Raw genomic sequence first — 20,504 nt, forward strand, 5'->3', positions numbered from 1 at the left:
ATTGGGCCTGGGCAATAACGAAAATTACAGTACCTATATCATGGGGAAAATAATTATACTAAATATCATACTGTTATACTGCTGACAAATTAGTTAATTTTTTCGATTTGCAAGTCTGTGAATACTATTAGAATAACTGGCCATTATAAGTGTTTGACTGCTCTATTGGAGTACTTTACTAGTGTAAATACAGGGGCGTACATGTCTACCTAAATTTCTTTGTAAAGGATACTGTACTCTCTATAAAGGATGGTTTCTGAGGTCCCTCTGAAAAAGGATAACCTCCTTATAACAATAAAAGTTCATCAAAATTAATTGGTCCCAAACTGTCCAATAGAGGCTCCACTGTAGTGCACCACTAAAATTGTATAGAAATATTATAAAATTGCACAGTAGCATATATAGTACAAAAAATTAAACTATTATTAATCGTACATGTGTGTATTTTGTTTCAGCACATCTATCAACTTAAATTGCAAGTGGGTGGATTACATATCTTCTTACAAATCTAGATCTGTAAAACATGTTTCGTTAATTTACTAATGTAAATAAGTTATCATCATCTTGTGTTAAGCTCATCATCTGCATCAACTATATATAGGTTGAATTGTATATGTATTTCTTGAATTGTAATTGTCCAGTAGCCTGTGTTAATTGAATTTGAATACCGGTACATATATTCCTACCACTCCACAAATATGTAGTTTCGTTTCTCTCTTTCAAAGTGTTTCAATACATTTATTTGATACTCATACTTCAGGATATCTTTAGCAGCATCCCACTTGTTGCTACTCTTAGAAAGGTTTTTTTAGCATCATTTTTCTTCTCTGTACATGCATATAATTATATCAATGTAAGAAAATGACATAAAAGTTACTATTAACATGTATGCATTCACTTGAATCTTTCTTAGTTAATTAAAACAATGAGCTATGAGAATTACAACTTCACTAGAATCCCCCCTACAAAACACATTTACCTGTTTGACCACATGGCACTGTGAGTATATTTGTGGTAAACCCAAAGAAGCCAGATCATGGTTTTTATGTGTACATATTTTCCCCTTGTGTCATATACATATATAGCAAGTCCATGTTAACATCTAAATACAACTTGTAGTTATTGCATATACCTTGACAGCTGAATCTATATAAAGCACCATGTTTCCTTATTACTTCTCCCATGTGCAGTGACATAATGTGTAGATAAGGTGTCACATTGTCTGGCTGGTATCCGTCACACTTAGCTTGCAAGGAAACACAATCTGTAATCCACTTCTTGGCCTGTTTGAAATTTTTTTTTAAAGAATATACAGCCAATTAGGCTAACATAAATGATTCCTTATTTTCCATCACCTGTCTGTTCTACTGCATTGATATATATAATTATTGAATTAAGATTTTTACAAAATAGAAATGTTTTTACTTTAAAGATAGAGCAGTCAGGAATCCATATAGCACACATGCAGTTATTCCAATCAAAGATACATTCTATTACCGTTATCACGGTGGTGGATCCAAGGGGTCACAAGGAGCATGTCTCCCACCCAAAAAATTGCACAAGATTGAGATACTCTAATAGAGCAGTTAGTCAAATTACTCTAATAGAACAGTCACCACATAAATCCTAATCCTCCACAGCTATTAATGAGTATGAAACTTACATCTGCAGCACCATACTAAAGGCATGCACACTTGTATAGCTTACTAGAATATTTTGAAAATGAAATGTACATGGTCCTTTTTACCTGGCCATTCTATATTAGGCCCTTGTGTAACAGAATTAGCTATAATAGTCATGACTGTTACTGAACCCTACAGCTCTATGCAGACTATTTAGAAATTATTGCTATGGTTTAGATAATTGTTTATAAAACTACTCTACATCAAATTTTTAGTATTTGAATACCTTTAGCTTATGGGGGGCTGTGCCACCCAAAGCCATTTAGATGGACAAAACTATGTTGAAAGCTCACCAAAATAATGAAATGTTAGTTGATAATAAGTGCTTGCCCTCACCAACAGAATATATTATTAGGTTGAATGGGCACAAGGAATCAATTAAGAGTTGTGACTTACTTTGTTCTCGGCATCATCTGCAAATGGTTTTTTAGACTTTATAATTGCATAAAGTTTATCAAAATCCTGAAATTACACTATGAATGTTTGTTAAAACATTTTGCTGCACTCACTTCCCATAATTTCTTAACTGTATCAGCGATGTCTGTTGGCTGGCACTGTTCAATTTTCTCTGGCATCTTTTTTTAATAATTTGAGTTTATCACCACCAACTAAGGAACTCTGCATACTCGGAACTCCACATACTGTAGTTACACTGGACTCATGGACTAGCCAGTAACAATAAACCAGGCAATATTGATCTGGCTCTTGTAATGATGGAAGTGTCATTATCAAGTTAAAAACTCCTATACAAATCATGAAGGTCACATGTGCACTAATCAAACAGAATATTTACAAGTGTGTGCAAGCTAGGTGAATCAGCTTTAGCAGTGTGAGGTGGTGATAGCTACTAATTTTACTTCCAACAACTGCAGCAATAAGGCCACCAATTGTAGATTCCTTGTTTCCCCTGCATGGTAATTTTAGAGCAGCATGCATATCTATTATTGCATTTGATAGTCACGTGACCTAAATATTACTAGTGGCAGGGAGTTGTTCGGTTACGTCATTGGGATGAAGACTAGTGTCTGTTGGATAGGTGAACTCCCATGTGAGTTTCAGCTGTTATAAGTTATCACGGGTTACCGTTAGTGCATGGCATCCGAACACTAGCAGTGGATTTCTATAGCCATTGGTGCGGAAACTTGAGATACATTTATGAACACAAGTCCCATTCTCAATACGTATGTATGTATGTATATTAAAGTGTGTGAAACATTCGGAAAATTCAACTGTTGAAGTTGATGGTACAGTGTCAGGTTAGTACTATATATATAGCATGCCAAGCATGTGTCACCACGAGCATGACAAATGGCTTTCTGGCTGTGCAGGAAACACAAGGGGTCTGCAACACTTTGAATCTAACTCTTCTAGAGGATTGAATCTTGTTGAATCCCAGTAAAATCACTTGATTGAATCTATAGCTCTCCTGAATCTGAGAGAAATAGCAATTAGGAGTTAATGGGCTCTCTTTGATATTAAATAATAGATTTTAACAATATAATAAATAATAGTCGCCTGCCCGCATGGTATTTTTTTGTCTGACTAGGACGGGAAACAAGGAATTTACAATTGTCGGCCCAAACAATAATGAACACAATTGCAGTTAGCCACCTACAGCACACTGCAATTGGGTGTGTGGCAGAAACTACATAAATATCAATAGCTACCTGCATTACTGAAGCCAGAAAATCTAGTACTGGAGCCTGAAAATCCAGTACTGGAGCCTGAAAATCCAGTACTGGAGCCTGAAAATCCAGTACTGGAGCAATGCCAAGGAGTTATAACTCTACAACAACAGCCTATATCACTACTGGTATACATGAGGGCATACGTGTTCAAATAAATTTTACCATTTTATTCATAAAGAAAAGCAGTATTGACAGTGTTACAGTAGCTACATAATGATGTCTCCATTAGAGACAGATAATGCTCGATAATTATCTTTTTCAAACGCCATGAGTCCAGCCCATGGAATAAAGTAGGCTCAACCAGATACTACTAGGCAGCATAACAAGTATATCAGTTCCAACTGCAACTTTACTTTTGTTTTAAGAACAGCCTATTGTTGACTAGCTGGTCTTGTGCCCAGACCAGCAGCTTTTTTTTACCTATACTTCATGACAAACTCTTCCGCTCCAGGAATTTTCATTCAGACAAGACAAAGGCGTTTCTGCTTAGAAGGGTAATTTACCATGTTGCGCTAAGACTTGCACTCAATCAATGCCTATAGTGGGTAAAAAATCTATAAAACTTACCAGTTCTGTAGTCTTCCTTTGAAATCCATCCATGACATACGGGTACAACCATAACAATCTTGTTCTTCATCATATGCACTTAACAATATAATTTACTTCAGCACGCTTGGTGGCTACCCTAGTCACGCATGCTTTTTTATGCATGCGCATTGATGTATGCTAAAATATCACTTATAATGGTTGATTTAACAATAAAAAAATATTGATAAAGCTTCAACACGATGATTAGAATCATATCATTTTCCTATCATGTCATTTAAAGCATGTTCATATTTATCTCTAATAGTACACACGACTACTCTATTAGAGTTGGACAGATTCGCAAAAATGTATGCAAGAGTTGGTAATGTTCTTAAAAGTATGCTTGAGTAAGTTCATCTTGATACAAGCACTAGAGGATAACTTCCAACTATAGCTATAGTGTGTACAGGTTGAGCTGGATCCTGAAAAACAGCTAAAAATTAAAAGTGGATTTTTCTAAACATTTCAGCCAACCAGATGATTAATGGTGATAGCAAAGGTGTCAACAACAGATATGTAAAGTTTGGCTCCATTACAAGTTCGGGAAAGGAATGTAATAGATACTGTATTTGATGGCTTCCCACAGGAAATGTTTTGGCTGTAAATATTATGTCAGACATTTGAACAAAAAGATTTTGAAATATGTTGAGCAGTACTACAAATGTGCCAAATCTCAAGATTATGCGTAATTGCATCAGTGAGTTATTAAATGTTTTTGAGGATCCAGCTCAACACATACATATTATAATATGCAACCACAAATATCACCATATACTCTAATAATGCATACCCTCGTTTCGGACCATTGTACAAAGAGATACTTAAGAAGGTTTTCAAAAGGATCAACAAAGTCCAGACAAGATTGTGTAGACAAAAGAGTACGCATTTAGCACTTCAAAGATGTGATATTTCACGCCAATACACAATAATACTGTTACAGTATAGCACCTGTAAAGCCATACAAAAAGGTGAACATAGAGCGATAACTTTTAAGTCACAAAATTATGTTAAAATGCGTAACCACAACTTCTGCAGTGGGGCAAATTCAATGGTAGGGCTCCTTCAAGAGGTTACAACTCCGCTTCTGGTGATTCAGTCAGCTGAAACTTACTCAGGACATAGAACAGAAGTTGGGAAAGTGTCACTTGGGTATCGGGTTGGTTTTACCCAGGTTAAAGGATATAAAATGGCTGTTTTGGGCTCAACTCGAGAAAGCCATTGTCACTAAACAACACATCAGTAAGAAAGAATCTGCATTAATCCATTGTATGTCAAATTGTTGATAAAAGCGATGTGGGACTTTTCTACCGTACTTTTCAAAGTGTCAACAAAGTGTCAAAATCCTTGTACTCACACATTTTTTGCCAATTATCAGCCGTAACTCACCCAGCACTGATCAAACTAACCTATACTACTTAAATATCTATTACACTACTCTCTTCTTTGCTGACAACGTGGTTTCATTTAGAAAGACAGTCTCAACAAACCTGAGGCTTGCCCACCCCTTCACTTTTAGGCGAGTAAGGGTCTGGTGACCGTAGTATATGGTACTTGTGCTACTACCACTATAGTGGTAGAGCCAATCAAATCGCAGTATCTAGATATTTGTGACATAAAACATGTAGTTTGCACCATGAATAATGCAATAACCAGAGTTGGGGCCATTACACTAAAAATGTAACTGGTTACATATTACTCATTACTTTTATGCGATGTAGCACACTACAGTTACATATTACTTAATGAGAAAAGTAGAGTTACATATTACTTACTACTCTGAGGGCTGTAACTAGTAATATTACATATGTTCATTACAAACTATAAAGTAAGTCCAACCTTCTAAATACAAGCTACCAGCCTACAACTACAAGTGACACGAGCAACGAGACACGAGACACGTGTTTCTCTGGTGTAGTTCAGCCACAAATACATACTTTGTTGTTGTATCTTGGCTTCAAGGGCACTCCCATACACTATCATTCTTTGTCCATGCCTATAATCTCCAGTCTTGTCTGGACCCAAAATGCAATCTATCACGTGCCTGGATACAATGCGCCTTAAAAGGAAGTAACGTGTTACATTCGTTACAATTTCCGGATGTAATATCCGTTACATATTACTCGCTACTTTGTCATGTAATGCGTTATATTACTCAGTACTGTAAAAGTAATATTATTACGTAATGCGTTACATTTGTAACGCGTTACCCCAAACTCTGGCAATAACCATGGTGACCGAATTCAGAGTATTTGGAAAGCAGCTGACTGTTTTTTTCCGATTATACGTAATTGGAAATGACTTTGCAGGGCTGCTGCCACCAGACAAAGAAGGTGAGAAAGCTGATATTTGGTGCCCAAAGTCCCACAGCCTTGAACTATCAAATGACATATGAGTTGTTCAAAAACTCCTGTTGTAGCTCTAGTAATTGCGTCCGATTTTGGAGCCCGTCTGATAGTAGGTGAGTTCCTCTATACAGTACTTGAGCCACAGGAATTCAAATGTGGTTTCAAATTGTGCATGACGAAATAAATTACCTGTTCAGGCTGTAGTGACTCGGCAGAGAGCACAAAACTTCATACTTGTCAATGTAAGTCTTTACAGCATGTATATCTTGGAGTTTCGCTCAGAGAGTATCAATTCACGGACACTTACCGTTTACAAATCAGACTTGCATTCAATCAACAGTTTTCTATCTTAAGATTGTAGAGCAACTCATTTACTTTCTAAATATCTCTAGTTTATTTAATCAAATCCTTTTAATCACAAATTACAAATCAAATAAAATGAGACGTCACTGGAGTAATAATCGCACCATAAATTTAAGTATACAGAAACTTGATTAAGTATATGTTGTTTGAGATACGTTTACAGGAAATGTGCACCGTATACTCTTCAGCATTGAAACTGGGTCAGGTCATCAGGGTCAACTGGGTCACATTTTCTCCGGGTCATCTGGGTCTGACCCAGATTGGATCACGTAAGAAACAAAATTGTTCGTTTCCACGTCGTCAAACTTATAAACACTATCGCGTAGCTCTTTCGTGAGCCACGCCCACTTATCGCATTACAAACATACACTCAGCCACGCCCATTTATTAGTAAATGCAGTATGTAGCACGAAATTGAGGGTATTATGGTGAGGGGTAGCTATTGTCAGTAGGTGATGACTTTTTTTTTTTTGGTCTTCAACCTACAGCTAGGCTGAAGTTGTAATTCCAAAATGGAACCCCCTTTTTAAAAGTCTGGATCCGCCCCTGTTTACTCAACATGAATCGAACGCTCAAAACATAGTCTCGCTCACTCGAGACTAGCCGAAACATAGCTCTTATCGCATGCCTTGGCTTTAATTAATCCGGGTCAAATCCAGGTATGACCCGGATAGCAATCCAGGTCAGTGGGTCATCTGGGTCAGCAGTAGTGGCCCGGTTTCAACGCTGATACTTTTATAAACACCATTTACTTCCGTATACTTAAATTCATAGAATGATTATTAGGCCCCTATTTGGTGATTATTAGTTTCTCATCCACCGCCCGCATTCTTCTTAAGCTACCGCATGGTAAGCCATTATTTACTCTGCGCATGCTCAGAAGAACACGTGATACCAAACTGTTATAATTTTTGTTGATGAACGCTACAATGTGCTATATATCACCAGGAGAACTGTTGTTTTCCTTAGCAAATTGCTGCAGTGCCAGTTGCAATCGTGCTCTATCGACTTCATCAAAGCAGGCTTTCAACTGACTGTCGAAAAACAGTTGGCGATCACGAAAAGTAGTGAAGGAAATGTTTGTAGTAAGAAAGAAAGACAATTTGGACAAGGTCTGTACATCAGTGTGTTAATATTATAAAATAATGGCAAATGGTAATACCCTCCCGCCCGCATCATAATAATTAGAAAGGCTGGATGAGAAACTAATAATCACCAAATAGGGGCCTTACTCCAGTGACATCTCATTTTATTTGATTTGTAATTCGTAATTAAAAGGATTTGATTAAATAAACTGGGAATATTTAGAAAGTAGGATGAGTTGATCTACACAGCGAACATATAAAACTGTTGATTGGATGTAAGTCTGATTTGTAAACAGTAAGTGTCTGTGAATTGACTGTTTTTTCCGATTATACATATTAATCAGAAATGACTTTGCAGGGTTGCTGCCACCAGACAAAGAAGCTGAGAAAGCTGATATTTGGTGCCCAAAGTCCCACAGCCTTTAACTATCTAAAGACATATAAGTCGTTCAAAAATTCTTGTTGTAGCTTGAGTAATTGCATCCGATTTTGGAGCCTGTCCAATTTTAGGTGAGTTACTCTACTATGGTCACCAGACCCTTACTCTATGCGAAGGGGTGGGTGCTGCCAGACTAACCTGACGCGAAGTAAACTTGTACTCCAATAGCATGTGTACATTTTCTACCCCGCGGAGGCAATTATGTAACGAGGTGTTACCGCTCTACAGGCGGCATCTAGCACATATGGAGGCATTTCACCTTGTTACGCAAAGACTGTCTATGTCTAGCACCTGTAAAGCCCGGCTTAGTAAAGTGACAAATACCTTCTATGCAAACCCTCCAGTGCCCAACTGATAGACTTGATAATAATAATAATGGACCTATCAATGTAATGCCCGACTACCACTAATACGGGCTGAGGGTGGAGGAAGGTCAGGGATGGTGGGGGAATTGATCGTTAAATTTCTCCAACATAGTGGGAATTTGTCTTCACTAAAGAAATTCACTCAGACAACAAAGGTGTGTGCTTTCAGTTTGGAAGGAGTGTCTCGGGTGCTAGTTATTACTTTAATACTAGAATCCACTCATCACTAGACTAACGCCACAAAACCGCACAAATCGCCTCCTAGCCCTAGTGTTCCCAGGAGTTGTAGGTCGAGACTTGGTTGGGGTATGCATTGCTAGTGCTTCCCCAGTAGGTGGCGAATTGTAATTTTCAGTGATGCAAATCTCCACCTTCCCCCACCTCAGCCCGTATTAGTGGTAGTATTAGTGGTAGTTGGGGATTACATTGATAGGTGCATAATAAATATGGTATTTGACACTACACAGAGACATAGTAGGGCGTTTCATTCCACCAAGGGACGATGTCTAGCACTTATAAAGCCGTAAAAAGGTGATATATATTTTTTAACAATAAATTAATATAAGAATATGGGACATAACACACGTACATACTGAAAACTACACCATACTACTACTTATTACCTAACTATATACTTATTACTACCTACGTACTTAACTTAACCAATGTCAAAGTCAGGAAATTCGTCCTCAGCAGTAAACTACCTACGTACTTATATTTAACCAATGTCAAAGTCAGGAAATTCGTCCTCAGCAGTAAACTACCTACGTACTTATATTTAACCAATGTCAAAGTCAGGAAATTCGTCCTCAGCAGTAAGTCGATATATGCAAAAACGGCGGCATTTAGTACTTTACAGAGGGCTGATTCAACGCGATCACACAAAGGAAGGCGAGGGAAAACGCTGTAGTCTATTGTACCATCACAGAATATCACTATTACCACAAACACCTACTGTTACAAAATCAATACATCACCTCACCTGTTATTGTAGATATTAGACCTATCCAGTTTCAAGTAATATTAAAACCCACAAGCAAATAATTTTGTAGTGGTTGACAGTAGATACCTACAAGTTTACAGAAATAACCTGAGAAAAACGTATACCAAACGTGATATGTGGTGAAAAATGTACTTCCACAATGAAAAACTGCAGGTAGCACTATAAAAGAAGTGAAGAAAGGCAGTTTTTTTTTATCGCTTCTCGGCCTATCGGCTAAGATCAAGTAGAAATATACCACTTTGACACCTCAGATCAAAGGAAATCACAGGGTTATATATCACATATTTCCCTGACCACAGGGCAATATCTAGATATTGCCCTGTGGTTAGGGCAATATCATGATATAGCCCTGACCACAACTGCCTTTGATGCTGAGGCAGCTACAAAGCATCAGTTCCCTTTGATTATTTATATAGAGATGCTTAAAGTTTTGCATTGTGGGTTTGAATTAAACATGTTGATTTAGTCAGGGGCATTGTTGTGAAGTAAAAAGAAATGAGTGAGTCAGCATTGCATAGTTCAGTTACTAAGCATCACTAAACAATCATTTTTGCAATGTGGATTGTTTTTCAACAGAGTACATTTCAACTGTACGAAAAGATGCCTCAAACATTCACAACCTATATGTCTAAGTGTTTATTTTAGCACCTTAGGTAACTTTATTCATCCACAAAGTGATTATTTGGTTTAAAATGGTATCACTACAACCAGTGAAACCCACAATCATTTCTTTTTTGTGCCCACAATTTAAACCCACAATCGATTTTTGCAAACCTCTGTATAAAAATAATGTGGTGAATGCAGGTTTGTCTTCCTTCACCTATTAGGTGAGCATGCCAGAGTGGTATATATTACTTATACCATGGCCACTCGGCATTTGCCTGATATATATGCCCGCGCCCTTGGGCCTGCGGCCCTCGGGCTTGGGCATATATATCAGGCAAATCCCTCTTGGCCATGGTATAACTATTAAATAACTGTTCTTGTCAGTGTAATTGGATCGAAATCGGTGCGCCCCAGGCGGGCGGAACTCTGCCGGATTGATGAGTGACAGGAACAAGAAGAAACGGAAATTAATTAGCCGCAAGAAAGACTGTGACCGACCAAGTGGCACTGATGGCGAAGGAAACCAATGTGGACGAATGGAGGAGATCTCCAGGAACAAATGGAGAGTCGTATTTGAACTGCCAAAACAAACTACGTTCTACTGTCCAATCTGCGATTGTTCCTACAACGTGTATTCAAGCATCACGAGGCACATAACTCTAAAACACGAGACTGACATTGAGTATTTGTACAAGTGTTGTGACTGTGAGATAACATTCGAATCGAGAAAGGAACTTGGCAGACACGCCAGTGATAAACACCGAATGGTAGAAGAGCGACCACCGCCAAGCAGGAAAGGAGCCTTCCACTGTTCCTTCTGTGAAGAGTCGCTCGCTACCCAGAGAGGTCAGGCACAGCACGAACGAAACAGACACCCCATTCGACTGTCTAAGTATCTGGCAAACCTGGCCTCCCAACCGGATGACGAAGAGGAACAAGCCGAGGCTAGTGTAGTCAACGAAAGCAGCAAAACAAGTCAACCAGCTTCGCAACCAACCCATTGGCCGATACATCTTACTAACTCACTGATAAGGGAAATGTTTAACATTGGCTGCTCATCAGATATCGCGTTGGCAAAAGCTGTGGGAACAGAGAAGACAGCACATCAAGTGGGAAAAGCTAAGCGAAGGATCCTATCTCAATATCCAAATTGGAAAGAGACCTTCTACTACCTAAATGAGACCGCCACTCAGCAAATGAGAGAAGTGAGCTACAATGGGACTGAATCTGAGGAATCCAGTGAGACAAGCTCCGAGGAATCTCGTGATGGGCCAGACTCACCGCCTGAACCACTAGAAGTTATTGTATTAGAGGGGGCTGCCACGCAGGAGGAACCAGCATCATCACCAGGTAAGGCAACCAATGTTGTAATTGCATACCCCATACAGGTTATATTGGAATGCCCCCACTGTCACATGAAGTGGGTGGGTGATGCTCTGGAGGGCTATGCAGACCACCTAGCCAGCCATGAGGAATTCGCACACTCATGGATGTTTTTGTGTGCCCTGTGCGCTGAGCATGCTAGCAGCGAACAGGACATCTTGAACCATTTAGTGAAAGATCACGTTCCCGACCTCGCGACACTACCCATCTCTACGATCAAGCAAGGTAAGAGCGTGCTGCTGCCGATGCTCCAAGGTTCAGCTCCTGATGGAGAGGAACAAACAGATGGCTACAGACTAAACTCACTAGCTGCCAGCAGTGGGCCAGCCTCACCACAGCCATCAAGCAGTAGTGAATCAACCTCGCCTCCGCCTACGCCACCTGTAAGCGAAGATGAAGAAGTGCCACCACTGCCACCTCCTCTAGATCTACCAGGTATAGGTTGCTCACCAAGAGAAGAACCAGGGAGACTACCATTACCAGGCTCCCCCATCTCGGACACACCCTTCCCAAGCTCACCAACAAGTGATACCCATGGTGAAATGCCAGAGGTTCTGTACTCGCAGGTTCTGTACTCGCCAATATCAGATACTCCACTACCACCACTAGCCAAGGACTCCGGAGGGCCACCAACTGAAAGAGACGGAGCAGACACGACAAAAAGTCTCCAGAAGAAACGAGAAGAGGAGAAGAAAGCTTTAGAAGAACTGAAGACAAAATATTTAAATAAATTAGCAGAATACACAGAGGACTCTTTAACTGAGGACCAATGGAGAGACTTCTGTACCAACCTCAAGTCACTCTCTGAGGAACTCTGGTCCTTACTGGATTCGTTAAAGTCACAGAACAATCCAGCGAGAGGAAACCAAACAAGGCAGTGGCAAAGAAGGAGGGGAAGGAGCAACAGGAGGCAACAGCACAATACAGAAAGAAGAGACCAAGGTGAGGTACGTACGATCGACCTTAGAGTAGGTAGTAACAATGACAATAGATCAGGTAGGAATGACAATAGATCGGGTAGGAATGACAATAGATCGGGTAGGAATGACAATAGATCGGGTAGGAATGACAATAGATCGGGTAGGAATGACAATAGATCGGGTAGGAACAACAGCAAGGTAGGCAGAGACAACTATAGATCAGATAGGAGGGAGGATGACAGAATAGGTAGAAGCGGTAGTAGTAGTACAGGTAGTAGAATTACGGGACGACAGAGGTGGATCCAACAGGCTAAACGCATACAGGCTCAGTATCGCCGAAATGCGAAGAACTGTGTCGAGAAGCTGCTTCACCCAAACGAAGAAAGAGAGGTCTGTGGGATACCGATGGACCAGATTCATCACCAGATGACTGAAACCTATGCCAACACCAGCCATGAAGGAGAACAACCTGAATGGGTCAACACTCCACGCAGAGAGGGGGTCGATGTACTAGACGCCCCGTTGACCAAAGAAGAAATAGTCTTCCAACTTGGAAGGCTGCCAGCCAAATCAGCACCAGGTCCGGACAGGCTGACCTATCAGAACTGGAGAGCACTGGACCCCAGAGCAGAGTTGCTGGAACGGATATTGAACCTCTGCAGCAAAGCTGCACGAATACCGGAAAGTTGGAAGAACAGTACAACTGTACTCGCCTACAAGAACAGGGGTAATAAGGATGACCTCAATAGCTGGAGGCCAATTTGCCTTCAGAACACGGTGTATAAGGTATACGCCGCCTGCATTGCAAAGCGAATTGCAGCCTGGGCAATGGAGGTGGGTGCCATTAACAAGGCACAAAAGGGGTTCCTCCCATTCGAAGGCTGCTTTGAGCATACATTCTTGCTACAGTCATGCCTACAAGATGCCAGACGGAGGCGTAGGCGGATATACGTTGCTTGGTTGGATCTGAAGAACGCCTTTGGATCGGTGCCTACCAACCACCTCCTGAAGTCCATACAAGATCTCGGCCTTACTGGGACAACGCTCAATGTGGTAAGAGACATCTACACTGGATCTACAACGCAGGTAAGAATAGGCAAGCGAACCAGTGAAGAGATACGATGCGAGAAAGGGGTCAAGCAGGGTTGTCCACTCAGTCCCATTCTGTTTGACCTAGCGCTGGAACAGCTAGTTGACGGAGTCGACAAAGAGGGCTACGATTTCACTGCTGGTAGAGTAGCGGTCCTGGCATACGCTGACGACCTCTGCTTTATCGCTGAGACACCTGAACAACTGCAGGAAATGCTGGACCAAGCGCAGGAGTATGCAGACTGGACAGGCCTGCAGTTCAAGGCACCCAAGTGTGCAACCCTTGCCATTAATAACCGGGCTCCACGCCACTTTGTGGAAAGCACGAAGTTCTACATTAATGGGGAAGAACTGCCAGCTATGGCCTATGAGGACCATTACCGTTACCTAGGATGTGAGCTAGGATCCAACCCCAGAACGGAGGCAACAGCAGCAGGTGACCGGTATATAAGAGAAGCAAAGACCATTTTTGCCAGCCAGCTTACAGACTGGCAGAAATTGAATGCCATGCACCGGTTTGTGAAACCCAAGCTCGACTATGTCATTAGGACCATGCTGCCCACGAAAGGGTGGGCCCAGAATCTGGACAACCAGATAAGGTCTATGGCAAAGAAAGCATTCCGGCTCCCCAGAAGAACAACCACCTCGTACTTCTATACCCACTGGAGAGCAGGGGGCTTGGGACTGCCAAATATTGAGGATGAGCTACAGGTCGCCTGGGCATCCCAAGCCTTCAAACATCTCATTAGTAAGGATAGGTTGATTGTGGCTATGGCTGCAAAACGTATCACCGACACTATTGAAGCGAGAACCAGCACGAGAAGCCCAACTGTACAAGAGGTTATTGACTTCCTAAATACCCGACCAGACAAATCTGAAGGGCGTGTGAGTAGAGACATCAGATCGCTATATAGTGTGGTGAGAGGATGCTACCACAGACTTGGTGCCAAATTAATCTTTACTGATGAGGAAGAAGTCAAGTTACAGATTGGCAACACCATCATCCCCGCAGATAAAGCACGGACAGCATCGTCAATGCTCCGTAACCAAAGGCACACTTACCACTTGGAATGTCTGATTAAGTGCCCCGATCAGGGTAAGTGCTTCAGCTCAGTAGCGAAGCACCCAAGCAGCAACAGCTGGATTCCTGATGGTAAGTATGTTTCTTTCTCGGCATACCGCTTTGCCAGTAAGGCAAGGTTGAACTTGCTTCCCACTCGCACTGTCCTCAAGCGATCCAAACAGCTTCGCGGTACAATCAACTGTAGAAAGTGTGGAGCACACCCAGAGACCTTACCCCATGTACTAAACCACTGTCACTACCACATGGGATTGATTAGAGTAAGACACGGAGAAATCCTGAAAAGGATAAAGTGAGCAATCCCAAGAGACTTGGGGGATGTGTTTCTAGAACAACAGATTCCAGGAGACCCGGAGCACAACCGCCCAGATCTGGTAGTGGTAAACAGAGACAGAACCAAAATCTGCTTAATCCGAATGAAGAAGAGAAACCTGTCAGATACCACTCGACCAAATCCACCAGGAGATGACAGAATGCTATGCTGACACCCACACAGAAGGTGAGAAACCAGATTGGATCAGGAGCCCTGATAGAGAAAGTACAGATGTACTAGATGCCCCATTCACAAAGGATGAAGTCATCTTCCAGGTAAGACGGTTGCCAACCAGATCTGCACCAGGCCCAGATAGGTTAACTTACCAGAACTGGAAGGCTCTAGATGCTATAGGAGTGCGGAAGGATCGAGAAGGTGTCCAGCAACAAATGGAGAATTACGTTCGAGCTACCAAAACAAACCACCTTCTTGTGTCCAGTATGTGACTGTGGATATAATGTCTATTCTAGTAGAACTAGACACCTCACCACCAAACATGAGAACATGGAAATTGAATACCTATACAAGTGTTGTGATCGTGACAGACGGTTCGAATCGAGAAAGGAGCTAGGTAGACACACGAGCGATGTCCACACCACGGCCGAAGAAACCCAACCACCATCGAGAAAAGGAATTTATCAATGTACTTTTTGTGAAGAATCACTTATATCGCAGAGAGGCCAAGCGCAACAGGCATCCCATCAGGCTTTCAAGGCTAATGGCAACCCTGGCCTCCCAGCCCGCAACAGAGGAGGACACCCAGCCACCTGAAACTGAGGAGACAGACAGCAGCAAGGCCAATCAACCAACACATTGGCCAATTGACCTTACCAACGCACTAATCAGAGCTATGTTTGCAAGGGGGTGTTCATCGAACATCGCCCTTGTGAAACATATGAACACCAACAAAACACCACATCAAGTGGGAAAGGTCAAACAAAGAATTTTGGCTCAGTACCCAAACTGGAGAGAAACCTTTTCCTACCTCAACCAAGCTACAAACAATTTAATTGAGGACAATAGCTACAGTGAAGGAACATCATCAGATGAATCTAGTGAGGCTCCCTCTTCTCCGCTAGAGCCAACAGCTATATCAGAAGACATAGAAATGATAATACTGGAAGAGGGAGTTGCCGGGCAAGCAGAGTTACAGGAAGATGCAGAAACAGTAACACTGGAGGTGGAGGAGAGGCAGATGGAGACAGTAGGATCACAAGGTGAGCAAGTAAGTATTGTAATTGCATATCCCCTGCAGGTGGCACTAGAATGCCCACATTGCCGCATGAAATGGGTGGGTGATGCACTGGAGGGATATATTGAACATTTAGCCTCCAGCCACAGTGAAGTCACCCACTCATACACGTTTGTGTGTGCTTTGTGTGCTGGCCATACTAGTACTGAGGACGAGGTGTTACAGCACCTTGCCAGCGAACACGTCTCTGACCTGGCTACAATTCCAGTTTCAGCCATCAAACAAGGTAAGAGTGTACTGCTACCCCTACTAAGAGATACGGACCACAGTGGAAGCGAGACACCCCCCTCGAGCTCATCCCACCACTGCCACCCCCCTGCCCTGTATGAGAGCTCACCAGCCCATCTAGAGATCAATCTCAAATACCACCACCACCACCAGATTCCCCGGTGTCTGATGCACCGCTGCCACCCTCCCCACTAACTACGCCAGTACGGAGAGAGAGCACATCCCAGTTCCCTTATTCGCCAATATCAGATGCCCCATTGCCACCCTCACCTGTGGACGCCAGTCCACCAGCCAGAAGAGCTAGTGAGAGTGCAGCAAGGAGCCTTGAACAAAAGCGAGAGGAAGAGAGGAGAGCCCTACAAGAACTAAGAGATAAGTACATTAGCACATTCACGGGCCACACGGAGGACTCGATAATTGACCGATGGGGAACATTCTGCACACACATGGACCAGCTATGTGAGGAGCTACGATCATTGGCAGATAAGTACAAGCCACAACGACCAACCAGGGGCCATAGAACAAGACAGTGGCAAAGGAGACGGGGTGGTGATCACAGGTCACAGAGGCAGGATAGGAATACAGATAACACAGCCAGAGGTACACAGAACCGTGAGAGAGGAGGCCAGAACAATAGGAGACCGAATGTAAACAATGGCAGTATACATCGGAACAACAGCAACAGGACAGGTAGGCATAATAGTAGGTCAGACAGGCACAACGATGATACAGAAGACAGGAGACCAGGTCACAGAGCGGCGGGACGGCAGCGCTGGATTGAACAGGCCAAACGCGTACAGGCCCAGTACTGTCAGAACTCTAAGAACTGCATCCAAAAGCTGCTTAATCCGAATGAAGAAAGAGAAACCTGTCAGATACCACTCGACCAAATCCACTAGGAGATGACAGAATGCTATGCTGACACCCACACAGAAGGTGAGAAACCAGATTGGATCAGGAGCCCTGATAGAGAAAGTACAGATGTACTAGATGCCCCATTCACAAAGGATGAAGTCATCTTCCAGGTAAGACGGTTGCCAACCAGATCTGCACCAAGCCCAGATAGGTTAACTTACCAGAACTGGAAGGCTCTAGATGCTAAGGCCGACCTGCTGGCATTGATACTTAACATTTGTAGAATGGCCAAAAACATACCGGAGAGTTGGAAAAAGAGCAAAACAGTATTGGCTTACAAAAACAAAGGCGACAAGCGGGACCTTAGCAATTGGAGACCAATCTGCCTTCAAAACACCGTATATAAACTTTATGCAGCCTGTATTGCTAAGAGAATTGCTTCATGGGCCATAGCGTCAGATGTCATTAGCCACGCTCAAAAGGGATTCCTACCCTTTGAAGGTTGTTTCGAGCACACCTTCCTTCTTCAATCCTGCATGCAAGATGCTCGTAGAAGACGTAGGAAAATATACATTGCTTGGCTAGACCTGAAAAATGCTTTCGGCTCAGTTCCAACTAATCACCTCTTACGATCGATGGAAGAATTAGGCCTAACGGGAGTAACGTTAGAGGTAGTAAAAGACATCTATACCGACTCAACAACAAAGGTAAGAATTGGTAGGCACAGTACAGAAGACATTGTCTGTGGGAAAGGGGTAAAACAGGGATGCCCACTTAACCCTATCCTTTTCGACCTAGCACTAGAACAGCTAATAGAGGGTGTCAACCAAGAGGGCTACAACTTCACTCATGGAGAAGTGTCAGTGCTAGCATATGCTGACGATCTCTGCTTTATAGCAGAATCTCACACACGTCTGCAAGAAATGCTTCACCGAGCACAAGAGTTTGTAGGCTGGACGGGACTCCAGTTTAAAGCATCCAAGTGTGCCACACTAAGCCTGAACAACCGAGCACCACGTCACTTTGTTGAGAACACCAAATTCCACATCAATGGAGAGGAATTGCCAGGGATGAACTACGAAGACCACTATCGCTACCTGGGTTGTCAACTCGGTGCCAACCCCAGAACTGAAGCAAACAAAGTAGGGGAACAATACCTAGGGGAGGCCAAAGCAATTTTTACCAGCCTGCTTACAGACTGGCAGAAGTTAAACGCCCTTCATAGGTTTGTTAAGCCGAAACTAGATTACACATTAAGGACCATGCTCCCCACAAAAGGATGGGCTAAGAATTTGGACAATCAGGTCCGTTCTATGGCCAAAAAGGCTTTCCGGCTCCCTAGAAGAACAAACACACCTTATTTCTACACACACTGGAGAGCCGGAGGTTTGGGTTACCAAACATTGAAGACGAGCTTGATGTTGCTTGGGCCTCACAGGCTTTCAAATACTTAATCAGTAAGGACCCTACAGTTGTTGCTATGGCAGCACACAGAATTACCAGCACCATAGAAGCTCGAACCACCACCAGAAACCCAACTGTTCAAGAGGCCATAGGATTTCTAAACACCAGTCCAGACAGAGAGGAAAGCCGCCTAAGTTATGACGTCCGGTCACTATACAGTTTAGTCAGAGGCTGCTATCAGAGGCTAAGTGCCAAGGTTGTCTTTACAGAGGAAGAGGAAGTAAAGCTAAAAGTTGGTGACACCTTAATCACAAAGGAAAAGGCTCGTAGTGCATCTGCGTTATTACGAGATCAACGGCTTGCCTACCATCTCGAATCACTGACAAAGTTCCCTGATCAAGGCAAGAGCTTTCACTCAGTGGCCAGACATACTAGTAGCAATAGTTGGATACCGGACGGCAAATACATTTCATTTGCAGAGTACCGTTTTGCCAGCAAAGCCAGACTCAATGTGCTCCCAACCCGCACTGTTTTGAAGTGGTCGAAGCAGCTCCGAGGTACCATCAACTGCCGTAGATGCGGTTCACATCCAGAGACACTGGCCCACGCCCTAAACCACTGCCACCACTCAATGGGGTTAATTAGAACTAGACAAGGAGAAATCCTAAAACGTCTTAGACATGCAATTCCAAGGGACATGGGGGAAGTTTTCCTGGAACAGCAAATCCCAGGTGACCCGGAACGTAACTGCCCAGACCTTGTGATTATCAATCGGGAGAAGAACAAAATCATTGTAGTAGATGTAACAATGCCATTTGAAGGAGAACCTCGTAGCCTTGCAGAAGCCAGGGAAACCAAACTTCAGAAATATAGTAATCTGAAAACCTGGCTACAAGGGAAGTACAGTGAGGTAGAACTTGAAGCATTTATTGTTGGGGCACTGGGCTCATGGGATTTAGACAACAAGCCTGTACTACACATGCTGCACATAGGCAGAAATTACTCTAAGCTTTTCAGGCGACTTTGCTGCATTTCAGCTATAGCCGGCAGTAACAATATCTGGAAGGCTTTCTGCCGTAGTGGTAGTTAATAATTTAAAATAAAAAAAATTCTAAATACAAAAAATAAAAAAAGGCTTGGTCGTGTACGTTATTACTATGTCTATATTGTCTAACATTGTGTATCATTTTCTTTTTTCAGGAACTTACTGGCACTTTGCCTGTAGACAACATACATACAGGTCTACAACTAACTGATGATCTAGGGTGGCTTACCTTTACAAAAAGATAGATCCACCCTGGGCAGTGTGCTCTCATGTGCCACACACTAATGTGACTAACTGTGAATGTGTTCAATCATTGCAGGACCACCTAAAAGCATACCAACAAACAATCACACACATTCATCAAAGGCTCCTACCTAGGGTGACCTTATCTTTTCACTAAAGTCTGGATCACCATAGTTGGCAAGACCCAATAACTGCAGCCACTACCTCACCACCTGAGTTGGGATCTGCAGGAATTAAGAAGTGTAGCCACTACCTCACCACCTGAGTGGTGGTCCACAGGAAAGGAGAAGCTGTAGGAATGCTGACTGATGTACATGCTTACTACACACTCACAACTCCTGTTCAGGAAGGTTGGTCTTCACAGTAAGCCAAGCCATCCTGGAACTACAGGAACTACAAACTCATTTAAATTTCCATTGATGATAGAACATATCTGTTTCTTCATCAAACTGACCCACCCTTCCAGTCCTTGTGGCTGAGGGGCCCACCAGCGATGGTGCATTAGGGCAACCTTCCCTAATGAAGGC

General features: G+C 42.5%; 1 protein-coding gene and 1 pseudogene across 2 annotated transcripts; one reads left to right on the plus strand and one right to left on the minus strand.

The window, feature by feature from the left end:
- Positions 1-359: 359 nt before the first annotated feature.
- LOC136265593 (uncharacterized) lies at positions 360-10,396 on the minus strand. 2 transcript variants are annotated; one of them, XM_066060470.1, is made up of 5 exons: positions 9,538-10,396; positions 2,192-2,425; positions 2,079-2,144; positions 1,133-1,283; positions 360-827 (listed from the first exon to the last, which is right to left on the minus strand). In XM_066060470.1, the coding sequence occupies exons 2-5, from the start codon at positions 2,255-2,257 to the stop codon at positions 757-759; spliced, it is 354 nt and encodes a 117-aa protein (XP_065916542.1). In that variant the 5' UTR covers positions 2,258-2,425; positions 9,538-10,396; the 3' UTR covers positions 360-756. The 2 variants fall into 2 exon arrangements, with proteins under 2 accessions (XP_065916542.1, XP_065916541.1); XM_066060469.1 differs by lacking the exon at positions 9,538-10,396 and having other exon boundaries at positions 2,192-6,636.
- On the plus strand, positions 9,752-9,917 carry LOC136267830 (U2 spliceosomal RNA; annotated as a pseudogene).
- Positions 10,397-20,504: the final 10,108 nt, after the last annotated feature.

The sequence above is a fragment of the Dysidea avara genome, chromosome 9 (assembly GCF_963678975.1).
Source record: "Dysidea avara chromosome 9, odDysAvar1.4, whole genome shotgun sequence".
Lineage (NCBI taxonomy): Eukaryota > Metazoa > Porifera > Demospongiae > Dictyoceratida > Dysideidae > Dysidea > Dysidea avara.

Excerpts from the sequence above, each read along its gene's own strand:
- LOC136265593 (XM_066060470.1), bottom strand. The coding sequence starts at position 2,257 with ATGCCAGAGAAAATTGAACAGTGCCAGCCAACAGACATCGCTGATACA. Across the intron at positions 2,145-2,191 it reads CAGTTAAGAAATTATGGGAA|GATTTTGATAAACTTTATGC; the intron begins GTGAGTGCAGCA and ends GTGTAATTTCAG. Across the intron at positions 828-1,132 it reads ATATAGATTCAGCTGTCAAG|AGAAGAAAAATGATGCTAAA; the intron begins GTATATGCAATA and ends ATGCATGTACAG.